This window comes from Odocoileus virginianus, unplaced genomic scaffold, assembly GCF_023699985.2.
Source record: "Odocoileus virginianus isolate 20LAN1187 ecotype Illinois unplaced genomic scaffold, Ovbor_1.2 Unplaced_Scaffold_2, whole genome shotgun sequence".
Classification (NCBI taxonomy): domain Eukaryota; kingdom Metazoa; phylum Chordata; class Mammalia; order Artiodactyla; family Cervidae; genus Odocoileus; species Odocoileus virginianus.
In genome coordinates, this window is record NW_027224264.1 from 904,883 (window position 1) to 921,618 (window position 16,736).

A 16,736-nucleotide genomic window follows, 5' to 3' on the forward strand; every position below is an offset into this window, starting at 1 on the left:
AATAATCCTATGGAATGAGCATGTTCTAAAGAGCAGGGGTTTGGAATCAGAGATATTCTTATATTACAAATAAGAAATCAGAGACTTGCTGGCTGTGGAACTTCTTTACTCACCCCAAGTCTCTGATTTCTTATTTGTAATATAAGTACCACTATACCTATGCTAGGCTTGTGATGAGAATCAAACAAGATAACTGAATGTAGAGTGCTTGGGGCAGAATGGTACTCCATTAATGATATATATTATCATCTTATTGAGCTGGTTGGTGGAGACTTTGGTTTATTCATAACTTTGTCTATAAAACTAGAAAATAACATATAATAATACAGGCTAGTTGCCCACCTATATTAGTCACTCAAAAAATGGTTATTATGGTGTTTTGATCCCTATGAGCAGACCACATATAGTTAAGATCAATCTAACTGATTATAATATTATCACGTAATAGACAAAGGAACAAATATACTATCCTCTTTTAACAATTACAAAAACATAAAAATAATGGGGAGAATTTAGAGTAAATAATTTATATATCTTTGACATTTTGGCAAATTTACTATAATTGCAGGAGAAATAAGAAACAGACTTGTGTAAGGAAGAAGCAAATATATTGTTTCATATGAAACTAAGAGCTTAATCTCTGGATAATAGGAAATTATATCTCAAAGGTTAGGTTCTTTGGGAAATGAATTAAGGGACATGAAAAAAACTCCAAGTGTGTTTCTGGGTCTATTGATTTTTGAAAGGTTAATAGCTTGGTTAGTGTTTTAACTTGAACTTAGGGGTAAGGATAACAGGAAGAGAGAAAATCCTCTTCACAAATGTTTTAAGTCTTCTAATTGCTCTGATTTCTTAGGAGAAACTCAACCTCTCATATCTGATTAGTTTGCAAAACTGAGTCTTGGTGGACAAATATGAAAGATGCAACTGTTGAATTTGCCCCCACTGAATCTCTGAGAAGCAAAACAGTGTCATGACTTTATATATACATATATATATATATATATATTTCTAAATTAACAAACACTTTGTCTTTTGAAGATGTAAGATCAGTGGAGCTTTTCTCTAAGGGGAAAAATTATTGGTGCATTTTTATTGCCTTTCTGATTACTTTAGAGGCAAGTTTTTGATAATCTGTGGCTGGAATACCATTTTCTACTGACAAAAGATCTTCAGCATCAAGTAAAAATAGAGTATAATTGCTATAAAGAGCAGATGGTATATCTATTAACAATCAACACAATTTCCTAAACACATGGTAGAACAGGTTAACTAAAGGATAAAGTGGTGAGAGTTGTATAGAAAACTGACAGCTGTAAAATATTTTCCCTTCTTTTAAAAGACACGTGTTTCAGGAGAATTCACACAGTAAAATACTGTGTCTATGAGTTGTATACTCTTAGGGCTCTAAATTTGCTAAAGAGCTCAGCTTTATTCATACAAAGGGTTATGGCGAATGAATTGACTCCCCAAAATGATAAAAGCGAGCTGTCTCTGATTAACTAGGGTGAAAATGAGTAAGAGTGTGTGTAGACATTGTACTGAAAAGAACATTCTTTAATAGGCTCTGAGCACAGTGAACGAGTCATTGTGATGATTTTTAAACTAAACAGTTCTAAAGAAAGAACTCTGAATGACCCAAGTTATTATCCTTAAGACTCTTCTGTATGCTTAGGTTGTATTTTGCAATCTTAATGTTTCCAGAATCAGTTGTTCTAAAGAAGAACTGGATTGATGCTAGTTTTTCCATTTCAAAAAGGTATTTATTTGCTTTTTCTTTTTTAATAGAACTTGAATTAACAGGGCTTCTCTTGCTTATTTCCTTTCTTCATGAAGTTTTTCATCTGTGTAGTCTCAGTAATAGTGTAATCCAGGGTATTATTCCTGTTGAAAACATATAAAAAGGAGCATGGCAGGTATCCTAAAGTAGCCGCAAATAATGGAGCATTTTAAAAATCTTAATCTGCATTTAAACAACATTACTGACAACAGCAATATAAACCTGTCTCACTGTGATGTATCCTGAGTAATGACTTTAAGACAGAATGAGCAATAAGCTTCAATAACATCTGTATCGCTTTCATCACTGTGTCTTTCTGGAGTTATGCTGTCGATTCAAAATCATAGCCAAGGCAGCTTACCAATTGCTGTAGTTAACACAAATACTTGTTCCATCTTTTTTCCATCATTGTAAAATGCCAGATACCAAGGCCCTTGGTCCATATATTCTATGAAACCTGTTTCCTGCAGTGAGGTTAAGATTAGGTTCCGAGGAGAATGCTGGGTATCATCAGAGCTCTTGGAGTCCTGTTTGACCAGTTGTTTTCCATCCATTAGCTTTACAAAATCAAACTGGAACAAATGCAAACATAGATATGAGCCACGACTTTTACCTCTAGGCTGATTAACATCTCTCACATCAATTATGATACTTCATACTTCTTTGCTCTGGAGGTGGGCAGAGTGGGAAAAGAGGTAATTCATTCTTAAGTATATCTAAACCCCAAAGCATATTATTAATTCCGAAAACAAAATAACCCTCCACAATATTTATAAATGTTACCAACCTTTCAGTTTTAGAGTATTAAAAATGATTGTTTAAAAATAATAAAGCAAGATATAGAAGAATTATTTGGTATTATGCAAGAGAATCCAGATATTTTACAAAAAGTATCTGATAGAAGATACTTGAAAATAGACATTCCCCTTGAAATGCTACCATGATCATCATTACAAATTAAAAACAGTTTTCTAGTTTTTAAAACTAATAAATGAATAGTCAAAACATTCAACATAATGTACTACTTTTGTGGTAACACAATGAAATATTCAAAGACCTTGTCCTCTTTTCTTTTATCCCTAATCAGCGGACAAGAACATGATACATGTATCTCAAGCCCTGGATAGTTACGGTTTCTTATGCTACTTCTTAGATGGAGCAGGGCCTCAAATGGGTTCGTGTAGGAAGAGATAAGGGAAAGAAATTAAGGGAAATGAAGTGGCAAAGGTTTCTAGAAGGGTCTTGTAAACCACAGAGGTTTTACCTATTTAAGTTTTTCTTAACAATAATAAGGAACATGTTTTACCTACAAAACAAAACATGCCTTTTTGACTCATTTCCCTCTTGTTTGCATTCCTTTATTGGGACAACAGGTCAGGAATGTATGAAACCAGTGGAGGTGTGGGCACCAAGACTGAAAAAGAGAAGGGTCTGAGAAGGCTCATGACCATCATGTTCCAGGAAGCAGAACTTCAGCTGAAAGAATATTTTCTTAAACTTCCTTTTTTGAATCTGTTTTGCTAAATTCTAGTTGTTATTGCTCAATAGCATCTTTTTTTTTTTATTCGCTTGACTGTGATTATTCTGGATATTTGCTGATTACAAAATTGTCTGCCGTCACCTTTGACTCCCACATACTTTGAAAGTCACAAACCCTGAACTATTCATCCCACCACTCTCTGAAAGGGTCAAGAAATATCTAAAATATCAAATACCTGAGTGTGTGTAGGTGGAATGTTTCTTCTGCCATAAATTCCCAGCAGTGAGTCCTTGGCTAAAGAAATATTGAATTTCAGATATATAGGATGGTGGATAGTAATCTGAAAACGCCAGAATAAGCCAGGTGGAATGGTCTGCATGACCTGTGCACCAATGTCAACTTCTCCAGTGTCTATTGCCCGTCCCTTCTGAAACACTGGTTTTAAAAATAAAGAAAATTATTCATAATATTAGTCAGTTGATAAAACAATGGGTTTTAAATTTTCAAGAACATGTATATCAAATCAGACTTACTCAGCTCTTCCTTCCTCTTCACGCCACCCATCTTGTAAAACCTTATCCAAATTAATTATCTCCAAGGAGTCTTTCCTAACCAACCACTGTATTAGTCTCTCCTTTCTCTTAAGTACTATTGCACTTATTTCCATCATTTGAGTCATTTTAACCATTATTTACTGAACTTTGTCTTGGTAGCAGTAGGAGATACCTACAGCTGTATAAGAGATACAGCTATAAGTGAAAGTTACTCAGTCGTGTCCAACTCTTTGCGACCCCATGGACTATACAGTCCATGGAATTCTCCAGGCCAGGATACTGGAGTGGGTAGCTGTTCCCTTCTCCAGGGGATCTTCCCAACCCAGGAATTGAACCGGGGTCTCCTGCATTACAGGCGGATTCTTTACCAGCTGAGCCACAAGGGAAGCCCAAGAATACTGGAGTGGGTAGCTGTTCCCTTCTCCAGGAGATCTTCCCAACCCAGGAATTGAACCGGGGTCTCCTGCATTGCAGGCGGATTCTTTACCAGCTGAGCTACCAGGGAAGCCCGAGGAGATATCTCCTTTACGATGGGCTTCCCTGGAGGCTCAGATGGTAAAGGAGATACAAAGATAAGTAAAATACTGCTCTCAAGGAACTTTGAATATAAGAGAGAAAAATAGGGCAAATATGCAAATAGCCACATTGTAAAGGAAAATACTTGCATTGGGTATACAAAGTGAGGAAAGCTACTTGACCAGAGGATACTCATCATTCCTGGCTGTCTGAACCCCCTCTATATTCTTTTATTATCTTCTTAGCACTTATCACCACTTAATATAACATGTGTTTTACTTATTTCTTGTTTATCACCTGTTTTTAACCTGATAGAATATAAGGTCCATGAGGCTGTGGCTATGTTTGTTTATTGCTTTATCCCCAGTAACCATAAGAATGTAGTTCTGTGATCAGTACATATTTATTCAATGAATAAACAAATGAGTGAATCAGAAAAGCATATTTATGAGAAGTGGTACTCAAGATGAGCCTTAAAGGATGGAAAGGATTTCAACAGAGCTGTGGGGGAGAATTTTCCATGTGAAAGGAACAGCTTGAACAAAAACAAAGAGAGACTCTATAAAGCTAAGGTGCAGAGTATGTGTATGTAGATAGAAGCAGCCGAAGGTAGGGTTAGAGGGAAAGGATGGAAGGCGAAGTGTATCTGATAAGGGATTAATATCCAAAATATATAAAGAACTCATACAACTCAATAACAAAAATGCAAATAATCCAATTTTTAAAAATGGACAAAGGACTTGAATGTATATATTTTCCAAAGAAGACATATTAATGACCAATAGGTATATGAAAGATGTTTAACATCACTAATCACTGGGGAAATGCAAATCAAAACCACAATGACAATTAGTACAGCCACTATGGAGAAGAGTGTGGAGATTCCTTAAAAAACTGGAAATAGAACTGCCATATGACCCAGCAATACCACTCCTGGGCATACACACCGAGGAAACCAGATCTGAAAGAGACACGTGCACCCCAATGTTCATCGCAGCACTGTTTATAATAGCCAGGACATGGAAGCAACCTAGATGTCCATCAGCAGATGAATGGATAAGGAAGCTATGGTACATATACACTATGGAATATTACTCAGCCATTAAAAAGAATTCATTTGAATCAGTTCTAATGAGATGGATGAAACTGGAGCCCATTATATAGAGTGAAGTAAGCCAGAAAGATAAAGACCGTTACAGTATACTAACGCATATATATGGAATTTAGAAAGATGGTAACAATAACCCTATATGCAAAACAGAAAAAGAGACACAGATGTACAGAACAGACTTTTGGACTCTGTGGGAGAAGGCGAGGGTGGGATGTTCTGAGAGAACAGCATTGAAACAAGTATACTATCAAGGGTGAAACAGATCACCAGCCCAGGTTGGATGCATGAGACAAGTGCTCAGGGCTGGTGCACTGGGAAGACCCAGAGGGATGGGATGGGGAGGGAGGTGGGAGAGGGGATCGGGATGGGGAACACATGTAAATCCATGGCTAATTCATGTCAATGTATGGCAAAAACCACTACAATACTGTAAAGTAATTAGCCTCCAACTAATAAAAATAAATGGAAAAAAATCAAAATGAGATATCACCTCACTCCTGTTAGGCTGGATATTATCAAAAAGACAAGAGATAAATGTTGGTGAGGATGTAGAGAAAAGAAGACCCTTGTACACTGTTGGTGGGAATGCAAAATGAAAGTGAAAGTGAAAGTTGCTTAGTCATGTCTGACTCTCTGTGACCCCATGGACTGTATAGAATTCTCCAGGCCAGAATACTGGAGTAGGTAGCCTTTTGCCTTCTCAGGGGATCTTCCCAACCCAGGATTGAACCCAGGTCTCCCTCATTGCAGGTGGATTCTTTACCAGCTGAGTCACAAGGGAAGCCAAAAACAGAACTACTATATGGTACAGCGTTGCTACTCCTGGGTATATATCCAAAGAAATTGAAATCAGGATCCCACATTCATTGCAGCATTATTCACAATAGCCAAGATATGGAAACAACCTGAACATCCTTCAGTGGATAAATGGATAAAGAAGATGAATCTGAAGGGCACTGTGCTTAGTAAAATAAGGCAGACAGACAAAAGTTGATTTCATACAAACAAGAATAGAATGGTGGTTGCCAGGGCTGGAGGGAGGGGAAAATGGGGTGATATAGGTCAAAGGATACAAATTTTCACTTATAAAAAGTTTTGAGGCTCTAATATATAGCATAGTGAATATAGTTAATGATATGGTAATATATACTTGAAAATTGCTATGAGTAAATATCAAGCATTTTCAACCACAGACATACACACACACACATGAGCTGACACATGTTAACGATGTGAGGTGATCAATGTTTTGGTAACCATTCTACAATATATATGTATATCAAGTCATCATGATGTATACTTTAAATATATATGATCATATTTGTCAATTATGCCACAATTAGGTTAAAAAAATCATATATTATCCAGGAAGTGTAAAGCTGGATTATCCTAAGGAATGGTACAAATATCAATTAACTTCAGATTACTATAAATTCAAAAATTTTATTGTAATTTTAAGCATAAATACTAAAAGATAAAAATTTCTTTTTTGAACTAGCATAGAGAAAATAGTGCTGAGATAAAAATAATTTATTCTAAATGAAGACAAGAAAGGGAAGACCGACTACATGGGTCAATTAGAAAGCATGAGGAAGGTGGAAGATAAATTTCATATATCTATTCTTTCCATCTGAGCCACCAGGGAAGCATATATCTGTGTGTGTGTGTGTGTGTGTGTGTGTGTGTGTGTGTGTGTGTGTGTATTAGTTGCTTAGTCATGTCCAACTCTTTGCAACCCCATGGACTATAGCTTGCCAGGCTCCTCTGTCCATGGGATTCTCCAGGCAAGAATACTGGAGTAGGTTGCCATTTCCTTCTCCCATACATCTATATCTATCATTAAAAGTAAGGAGTCATGAACTAGACATTTGTGTTAAACAGTAAGAACCAGCAGTGTGAATGAAGAGGAAAAATCTAATTATATGTTTCTTATAAAAAAATATCTAAACTATAAAGAATATTATTATCATGTATAATAATTATAATAATTATAACAAAACAAATTATTACATATTATTTTATATACAGATTATAATATATTATATAAACAAATTATTATATAATAACTACTGTAATAATTGCTATTTATAACAATGCCAAAGAATGCTCAAACTATGGCACAATTGCACTCATCTCACACGCCAGCAAAGTAATGCTCAAAATTCTCCAAGCCAGGCTTCAACAGTATGTCGGAACTGTGAACCTCCAGATGTTCAAGCTGGATTTAGAAAAGGCAGAGGAACCAGAGATCAAATTACCGACATCCACTGGAATCATCGAAAAAGCAAGAGTTTCAGGAAAACATCTACTTTTGCTTTATTGACTATGCCAAAGCCTTTGACTGTGTGGATCACAACAAACTGGAAAATTCTTAAAGAGATGGGAATACCAGACCACCTTACTTGCCTCCTGAGAAATCTGTATGCAGGTCAAGAAGCAGCTGTTAGAAATGTACATGGAACAATGGACTGGTTCCAAATTGGGAAAGGAATAAGTCAAGGCTGTATATCATCACCCTACTTATTTAACTTATATGCAAAGTACATCATGCAAAATGCCAGGCTGGATGAATCACAAGCTGGAATCAAGATTGCCAGGAGAAATATTAATAACCTCAGATATGCAGATGACACCACCCTTATGGCAGAAAGCAAAGAAGAACTAAAGAGCCTCTTGATGAAAGTGAAAGAAGAGGGAGTGAAAAAGTTGGCTTAAAGCTCAACATTCAGAAAACTAAGATCATGGCATCTGGTCCCATCACTTCATGGCAAATAGATGGGGAAACAGTGGAAACAGTGACAGACTTTATTTTGGGGGGCTCCAAAATCACTGCAGATGGTGACTGCAGCCATGAAATTAAAAGATGCTTGCTCCTTGGAAGAAAAGTTATGACCAACCTAGATAGCATATTAAAAAGCAGAGACATTACTTTGCCAACAAAGGTCTGTCTAGTCAAAGCTATGGTTTTTCCAGTAGTCATGTATGGATGTGAGAGTTGGACTATAAAGAAAGCTGAGTGCAGAAGAATTGATGCTTTTGAACTGTGGTGTTGGAGAAGACTCTTGAGAGTCCCTTGGACAGCAAGGAGATCAAACCAGTCCATCCTAAAGGAAATCAGTCTTGAATATTCATTGGAAGGACTGATGTTGAAGCTGAAACTCCAATACTTTGGCCACCTGATGTGAAGAACTGACTCATTTGAAAAGACCCTGATGCTAAGAAAGATTAAAGACAGGAGGAGAAGGGAACGACAGAGGATAAGATGGTTGGATGGCATCACTGACTCAATGGACATGCTGCTGCTGCTGCTGAGTCACTTCAGTCGTGAGTTTGGGTGAACTCCGGGAGTTGGTGATGGACAGGGGGGCCTGGCGTGCTGCAGTCCATGGGGTCACAAAGAGTCGGACATGATTGAGCGACTGAACTGAACTTGAACTGAAGTGATAACAGTAAAACAAATTATTTCCCCAGGCAGAAAAGACGCTTTCACTGTGGTGGCCCAGGTTCAATCCCTGGTCGGAGAACTTAGATATTGTGAGTTCCCAAGTAATGCTCATGTTTCTTGGTCCTCAGCCCACACACTGAGATGCAAGGTTCTAAGAACCCTGGGAACCTAGGTGTGAGGGATGCAGGAGGAGAGAGTCAAAACTTTAAGTATGAGTAACTTAGTAGCAAAAACAGGAAACCTATAAAGAGCTGGTTAGTGTGAGAGAATGTTAGTGTATTAGGTCTTTATTATTTGTTGTCATATTTTCTAATTATTTCTGATGTGCTGGCTTCATATAAATTTCTCTGGGATTCTTTGTTATGTGCTGGTGGGAAGGGAAGCAGAGTGGCAAGAATTGAGTTGGCCTTGGTTTTAAGCAAGGAGGATTACATCTCAGGAGGGCAAGCTCAATTTGCCTTTATTTCACACTGCTTTTACATTTTTCAGCCATCAACTCCTTTTCCACACCAAACACAGTTTAAAAACACACATGGTCTCTGTCCTTTGTGTTCACCAGCTATAAAATTAACAGCCCATTAAGAAACACACCTGCGGTGGCTTTATTCAGAGGCCAATGCCTTGCAGCTTTTAACTCCCTGAAATACCTCCATTATTGCTTTTTGTGTTAAGGCCAAGAGTAATAACTATTTTAAGAATGTTCACTGTTAACTGTTAATAATAGATTTCAAATGCAATTTTGAACATAATTATGTATTACAGGACACATAATTTTGTCAAATTGACATTTATAATAAAATATGCCCTTTGAGCTCATAAATGACCAACTGAGGACCTTATTTTTCAGTGGAAGTTATTTTTTCCACGTGAGACAGAAGTTTGGTCCATAAAGGGTTGATTATACATTTAACTCTCAAGGTCCTGGAGCAGACAGATCTCTTCAGTGAGCGGTACTCAACAAACTGTGTTTATGTGGACACTTCAAGTCTCAATTTAATGTTCAGTTTATCCAACTGCTAGCCTCATTAGGGGCTTTTATCACTGGTTAAAATGCATCATTTGGTCATGCAAACAATATTATAAATATAAGACAATTTAAAATGTTTTAGGTTCAGCATATAGTATTTTAAAGGTGTTGAAAATGGTCTCCAATGAATGCAGATGTTGTCATTTTTAAAAACTCAGGACAAAACTGGCTGATGGACATTAACCTTTTTTTCCATTTATTTTTTTTTTCCATTTATTTTTATTAAATTGGAGGCTAATTACTTTACAATATTGTGGTGGTTTTTGCCATACATTGACATGAATCAGCCATGGATTTACATGTGTTCCCCATCCCAATCCCCCCTCCCACCTCCCTCTCCATCCCAATAACCTTTTTTTTTGACATTAACCTTTATATATGAGCCTTACCGAATGCTATACTATCTCTCTCTTCTCCATTTTATAGCATCATATATTGCATAAGTCCACTTTAATGTTATTCACTAAATCAAAAGAAACTTGTGAAGTTGTGTTGTTGGAGTTTCCTGGTTTTGAGAATTACTAAATATACAAAGCATATATACATGTCATCTATAAAATGATTTTAAAAGAAGATGGTCTTACCCTTTGAGAACTGGTATCACAGTTAAGACAAGGTAGTTAAAGAGACAGGGTAACATGAATGAACATGTGAACTATAATTTAAATAAAAATAGCAAGCAAGTTTTTTTGCAGTAATTTGGTATTAGAAAGATTCTCACAACCTGCAGATACAAAATTTCTCAGCCCCTAACCTTTTAGAGCTTAGCATATTAGAAAGGAAGGTATCTCCCTGTTAGCAATTTACTTCACTAAAGAGATCGCTCCATTTTCACTTCTCTCAAAACTAGTTGTGGATTACAATGCAGTGATTATTTGTTAACTTATTATTTCATTAGTTTTCTTAATGTAGTTCAAAGGGGGAAACCAAAGAGAAGGAAATTACATGCGCAAAAACAATATACAATGTGATTTCACGATGAAATTCTGCATCAACATAGGTAAGTGGAGTACTTTCGGACAAACTTAACATTGACTCTGATTCTTCATTTGCAGATCGTCAGTGGCAGAGTTAAACTATAGCACTAGGGTACCGATTTGGTAATATTCATGCTGTAATTGTCATTTAACCACTTATTTTACTGAAGTATATCAGAAGGCCCAAGAAGATCATATTCTCCAATAACAAATGCTTCCTGCACAAATCCAAGAAGAAGGCCAGAGAGCCACAGATTATATCAAACTGTGAAGTACGGTAGTTATCACAGTCTCACCAATATCCACCAATTTAGTTTGAGCTAAACACTCTCTTTATAGGTTGCAACACAGGCATCAACTGCTGAGTGGAAAAAAGCAACGGCAGACAGGCCAGCTTGAAGGATGGCAAACTGGTGGTGCAGAGGAAAAGGTTAATCTACCTGTAAATAAATACAGACGGCGGAACTGGTGACAGACATCATGTGTAGTGGTTCTATTGACTAAACCAAAGTTTCATTGAGACACATATCTGAATGCTAATAATGTGATTAAAGTAGTGTTGTTCTTATAAGATAGGTTGTTCCTTGGAAGAAAAACTATGACAAACCTAGACAGTATATTAAAAAGCAGAGATATTACTTTGCCAGCAAAGGTCCATCTAGTCAGAGCTATGGTTTTTCTAGTAGTCATATATAGATGTGAGAGTTGGACCATAAAGAAAGCTGAGTGCCAAAGAATTGATGCTTTTAGAACTGTGGTATTGGAGAAGACTCTTGAGAGTCCCTTGGACAGCAAGGAGATCAAACCAGTCAATTCTAAAGGAAATCAGTCCTGAATATTCATTGGAAGGACTGATGCTGAAGCTCCAATACTTTGGCCACCTGATGCGAAGAACTGACTCATTGGAAAAGACCCTGATGCTGGGAAAGATTGAAGGCAGGAGAAGGGGATGGCAGAGGATGAGATGGTTGGATGGTATCACCGACTCAATGGACATGAGTTTGAGTAAGCTCCAGAAGTTGGTGATGGACAGGGAAGCCTGGCATGCTGCAGTCCATGGGGTCGCAAAGAGTCAGACACGACTGAGACTGAACTGAACTGAACTGAAAAAACTATATTCTGGACATACAAATGTGTTTATTTTTTCTACTTAATATAACTAGACTGCATTCAAGGATCCTATGCAAAACTCAGTGGGACATTCCTAGAAGACATTGATGCATGGTTATTTACAAGATTCCACTATTGGGTCCTTGTGTAAAAAGGACTAGATTAAAGGCTGTGGTTGTGCCCATAATAGCAATCTTACAGTCTTTTAAAGACATTTGCAAAATTCCATAAAAAGTACCTAAGCTAAAAATGTACCACTTTAATGGAAGGGAATGTTGTCCAATGATATAAAAAAGAAATAAGTCTTAAGGTCCTGGTTCCCCTTCATCTCATCCTATAGCATGTTCCAAACCATTAAAAGACACAATCAAATGGCTTTGGTACGGTCTTTCACCTGAATTAGTCCTAGTGTGTGTCTCATGATTTAAGTACCATCTTCTCTGTGTTCTTTCAAATATAATAATTGTTTCACAGTAACAAATCATTGTGAAATTTAGAATATCTGTGCTTGGAGCAAAATGGTTTTATTCCCAGTGATCAAAAGGTGTTCAGAGATGAAAAGGAGACAGTGAAAAACCTATCCTGTCCATCTATGTGGCTTTGTATAATATTCCTTATATGAACCATTCAAGAAAAACACATATTCAACTCTCACTTTCTTGATAGTGTATTACACATGCATTTCATATTGTTACACCCAGTAGTAGGCAAGAGAAAGAAAAGAAAGAATGAACTTTGGATGTAGTAGGCACTTGGTAATTGCTATTTCAATAAATTAATAAAATAAAATAGTAATCTTGATAATTTATTTAGTACTGTTGATCATTTACTTTGACATTTCAGTACAAGGTTTGGTGGGAGGAAGAACTGAAATCATCCACACACATAGATCTTTGGGAATTAACTGTGAATAAAATATGCTCAGAAATGAAATCTCTCTGTTTTACTGACACTGATAATACATAGCTGATTGTGTAGAAAAGTCCATTAACTAATCTTAAATGCAGGTTCAGTTGCTCAGTCATGTCCAACTCTTTGCGACCCCATGGACTGTAGCCCACCCAGCTCCTCTGTCCATGGGATTTTCCAGGCAAGAATACTGGAGTGGGTTGCCATTTCCTCCTCTAGGGGATCTTCCTGACACCCAGGGATTGAATCCTGTCTCTGTGTCTCTTGCCTTGGCAGGTGGATTCTTTACCACTGAGCCACCGGGGAAGCCTACTCTTGCACTTGAGAAATACACTATGGTATAAGTGTTAACAGTTATGCCCATACACTGACAGACTTCAGATTCCAGGACAGTAGCTTATTAACTATTGCATATATCTTCTCAGATAGCAATAAAATGGCATTATTAAAATTGTACCATTAATTAAAGGGTGAATTTTGAATTGTATTTAGACTCTATGATCTATTTTTGAACATATATCAGTATTATTCATAACATCCAAAAAAGGTGAAAATCCATAAAGATTCATCAACTAATGAATGGATAAACACAATGAGGTATATCCATACAATGGAATATTATTCAGCCATAAAAAGGAGCTAAGTATTGGTATATGCTACAACATAGACAACCTTGAAAACCTTACGTTAAGTGAAAGAAGCCAGAAAGAAAAGTCTACACATTTCGACTGCATTTATATGAAATGTACAAACAGGCAAATCTATAGAGACAGAAAGTACATTAGTGGTATCCAGGGGCTGGGGGGAGCTGGGAATAGGAAGTGACTGCCAGTGCCTATGAAGTATATTTTTGGCATGATGAAAATATTCTAGAATTAAATTGTAGTGATGGCTACCCAACTCTAAATATACTAAGAATTGCTGAGCTGTAGACATTAAACCAGTGAATTCAGTTCAGTTCATTTCAGTTCAGTTGCTCAGTCGTGTCTGACTCTTTGTGACCCCATAAATCACAGCACGCCAGGCCTCCCTGTCCATCACAAACTCCCGGAGTTTACTCAAACATATGTCCATCGAGTCGGTGATGCCATCCAGCTATCTCATCCTCTGTCAGTGAATTACATAGTATGTAAATAACAGTTGGCCCTCCATATCCATGGTTTCCATATCTGTGGGGTCAACTAATGGTAGATTAAAAATATTCAGAAAAAAAAATCCCAGAAAGCTCGATAAAGCAAAAATTGAATTTGCTGCACACAAGTTTACAACTATTTACATAGCATTTACATTGTATTAGGTATTATAAGTAATCTAGAGATGATTTAAAGTATATGGGAGGACTGCATATACAAGTTCTACACCATTTTTTGTAAGGGACTTGAGCACCCACAGATTTTGGTATCTATGAGGGTCCTAGAACCAATCCCCATGGATACGAAGAGACAACCATATATGGATATACATATTCCTGTCACTTTTTAAAAGTTCTAATCATGCAACTGCATATCTCAACAAAGCTGTTACAAAAAATATGGTTGGGAGGTATAAATTGCCATGCATAATCTACACATACATTCGCACAAACTACCATACAGTGTCATAAGAGTTTTGGTGTGTTTCCAAGTGGTATTAGAAGGTCACTTGCTATCTAGAGGCTGAACCGTCTCCTGGCCAGAAATTTTAGGACATGTAATTGGTAGTTCACAGCAGGGATGCCTATTTTATATATTTTATACAATGTTATATGCTTGTTGCTGCTGCTGTTGCTAAATCACTTCAGTTGTGTCCGACTCTGTGCGACCCCATAGATGGCAGCCCATCAGGCTCCCCATCCCTGGGATTCTCCAAACAAGAACACTGGAGTGGGTTGCCATTTCCTTCTCCAGTGCATGAAAGTGAAAACTGAAAGTGAAGTCGCTCAGTCGTGTCCGACTCTTCGCGACCCCATGGACTGCAGCCTACCAGGCTCCTCTGCCCATGGGATTTTCCAGGCAAGAGTACTGGAGTGGTTACATGTAGGTTACTCTGATCACATCCTTCTGGCCTTTGGAAAGGTGGCAGCAGGGCAGGTCATAGCTCATTTTCTCTAGCTTCCCCTTTTGTGGGCTTCCCTTGTGGCCCAGCTGGTAAAGAATCCACCTGCAATATGGGAAACTTGGGTTCGATCCCTGGGTTGGGCAGATCCCCTGGAGGAGGGCATGGCAACCCACTCTAGTAGTCTTGCCTGGAGAATCCCCATGGACAGAGGAGGCTGGCGGGCTACAGTCCATGGGGTCACAAAAAGTCTGAGCACATATACCTGAACACATATATCTTGTGCCAGGTCTTGGGAAAGAGAAGTGGCCAGCTTAGGCACTAGCTCTCATGGGTTGTCATATTGCTACATATTTTGACACATTTTAGGAATCCAGAAAATATATATCAAATTAAAACTTTTCTTCACAAATAAAATATATTACAGAGCATAATAATAGTAATAACACTAATCATAATAGATGATAACATTTATTGAACATATTGTGCTCCCTTTTTGAACCCATATCTCTTATTTCCATAGTATCAAAATGTCTGTCTCGTACTCAGTGTACAATACAATTGGTGTCAGTTTATCTCTGAGGCTTCCCCCTCCCTTTCTCTTCTCCCAAGAGACTTTGGTCCCTTTACCATCTCCTTTCTTCCTAGTGTCCTCAATGTCTCCCTCTCTATTGGTGTCTTTTTCAAACAACCACACGTCTCTCTTTAATAAAAAGAAAGGAATAAAATGACCCAACTGGCCCTTCATCTAGTTATCAAACTATTTATCTCCTTCCTTTCCTTGCCAAACTGTCTCCATCTGCTGCCTCTATTGCTTCATTATCCATTTAGCACATAGGCTATTACCATCTGCATTTCCCCCTTACCACTCTATTATTCCAGTCTCCTAAACAGGCACTCTTTAAGGTCATCTAGGATTGATTTTTCTCGTTTCTCAAGGCTCAGCTCAAGTTACTTCTATAATAACAATCACCTTTTCATCTTCTTTCTTTTAGGCCTCTTAGTCACCTAACCATTTTATTTCTATTTCTATACAACAGTTGGTTGCATGTTATTTTGCACCGTGTATATATGCATGTTTCTTACAGCTCTCCTATTTAATAGGAACTTTTTCAAGGGCAAAAGCTGTGTCTTCTGCTTCATTTGTTAACTTTCCACAGTACTTAAACCACAGTTAAAATGGTACCAGCCCAGGTTGGATGCATGAGACAAGTGCTCAGGCCTGGTGCACTGGGAAGACCCAGAGGGATCGGGCGGAGAGGGAGGTGGGAGGGGGGACCGGGATGGGGAATACATGTAAATCCATGGCTAATTCATTTCAATGTATGACAAAAACCACTGCAATGTTGTAAAGTAATTAGCCTCCAACTAATAAAAATAAATGGAAAAAAAAATAAATTAAAAAAAATGGTACCTTGACTCAAAACAGCATTAAAAATCATGAGCTTCTATTCTATGTTTCCAAATACTAAGATTTCATTTTTCCCCCCTTGATATTATTTGAATGGAAGGCTTGAGGTGGTCAGAAGTCTTGTACAATTCAACTTTTCACATGTATTCTTCCCTCTCACAGAACCCCTGGCAATGGCAAGATGGTATCCATGTACAGTTCTGGTGAAGACATCTTTGGTAGACTATAAAATGGAAATATGAAAAGGCAACTAAAATGACTAAGACAGCATAGGAGCTACAAGCAGAGTAAAAAGTAAAACCAAAGGCTCTTAGCATTAGAAAGGCAAAGACTAAAAAAAGATTGCTGATTATTATCGATAGGACTGCCAAAGTTATGCACA

General features: G+C 37.5%; 1 protein-coding gene across 2 annotated transcripts in view; it reads right to left on the reverse strand.

Moving 5' to 3' along the window:
- Positions 1 to 16,736, reverse strand: part of TENM1 (teneurin transmembrane protein 1) — an 862,693-nt gene that overhangs the window by 275,742 nt on the left and 570,215 nt on the right. For both annotated transcript variants that reach the window (XM_070462280.1, XM_070462279.1), the window contains 2 exons: positions 3,496 to 3,695; positions 2,142 to 2,352 (listed from right to left, as the gene is read on the reverse strand). In XM_070462280.1, coding sequence (XP_070318381.1) covers positions 2,142 to 2,352; positions 3,496 to 3,695 — 411 coding nt within the window. The remainder of the gene's footprint in view (positions 1 to 2,141; positions 2,353 to 3,495; positions 3,696 to 16,736) is intronic.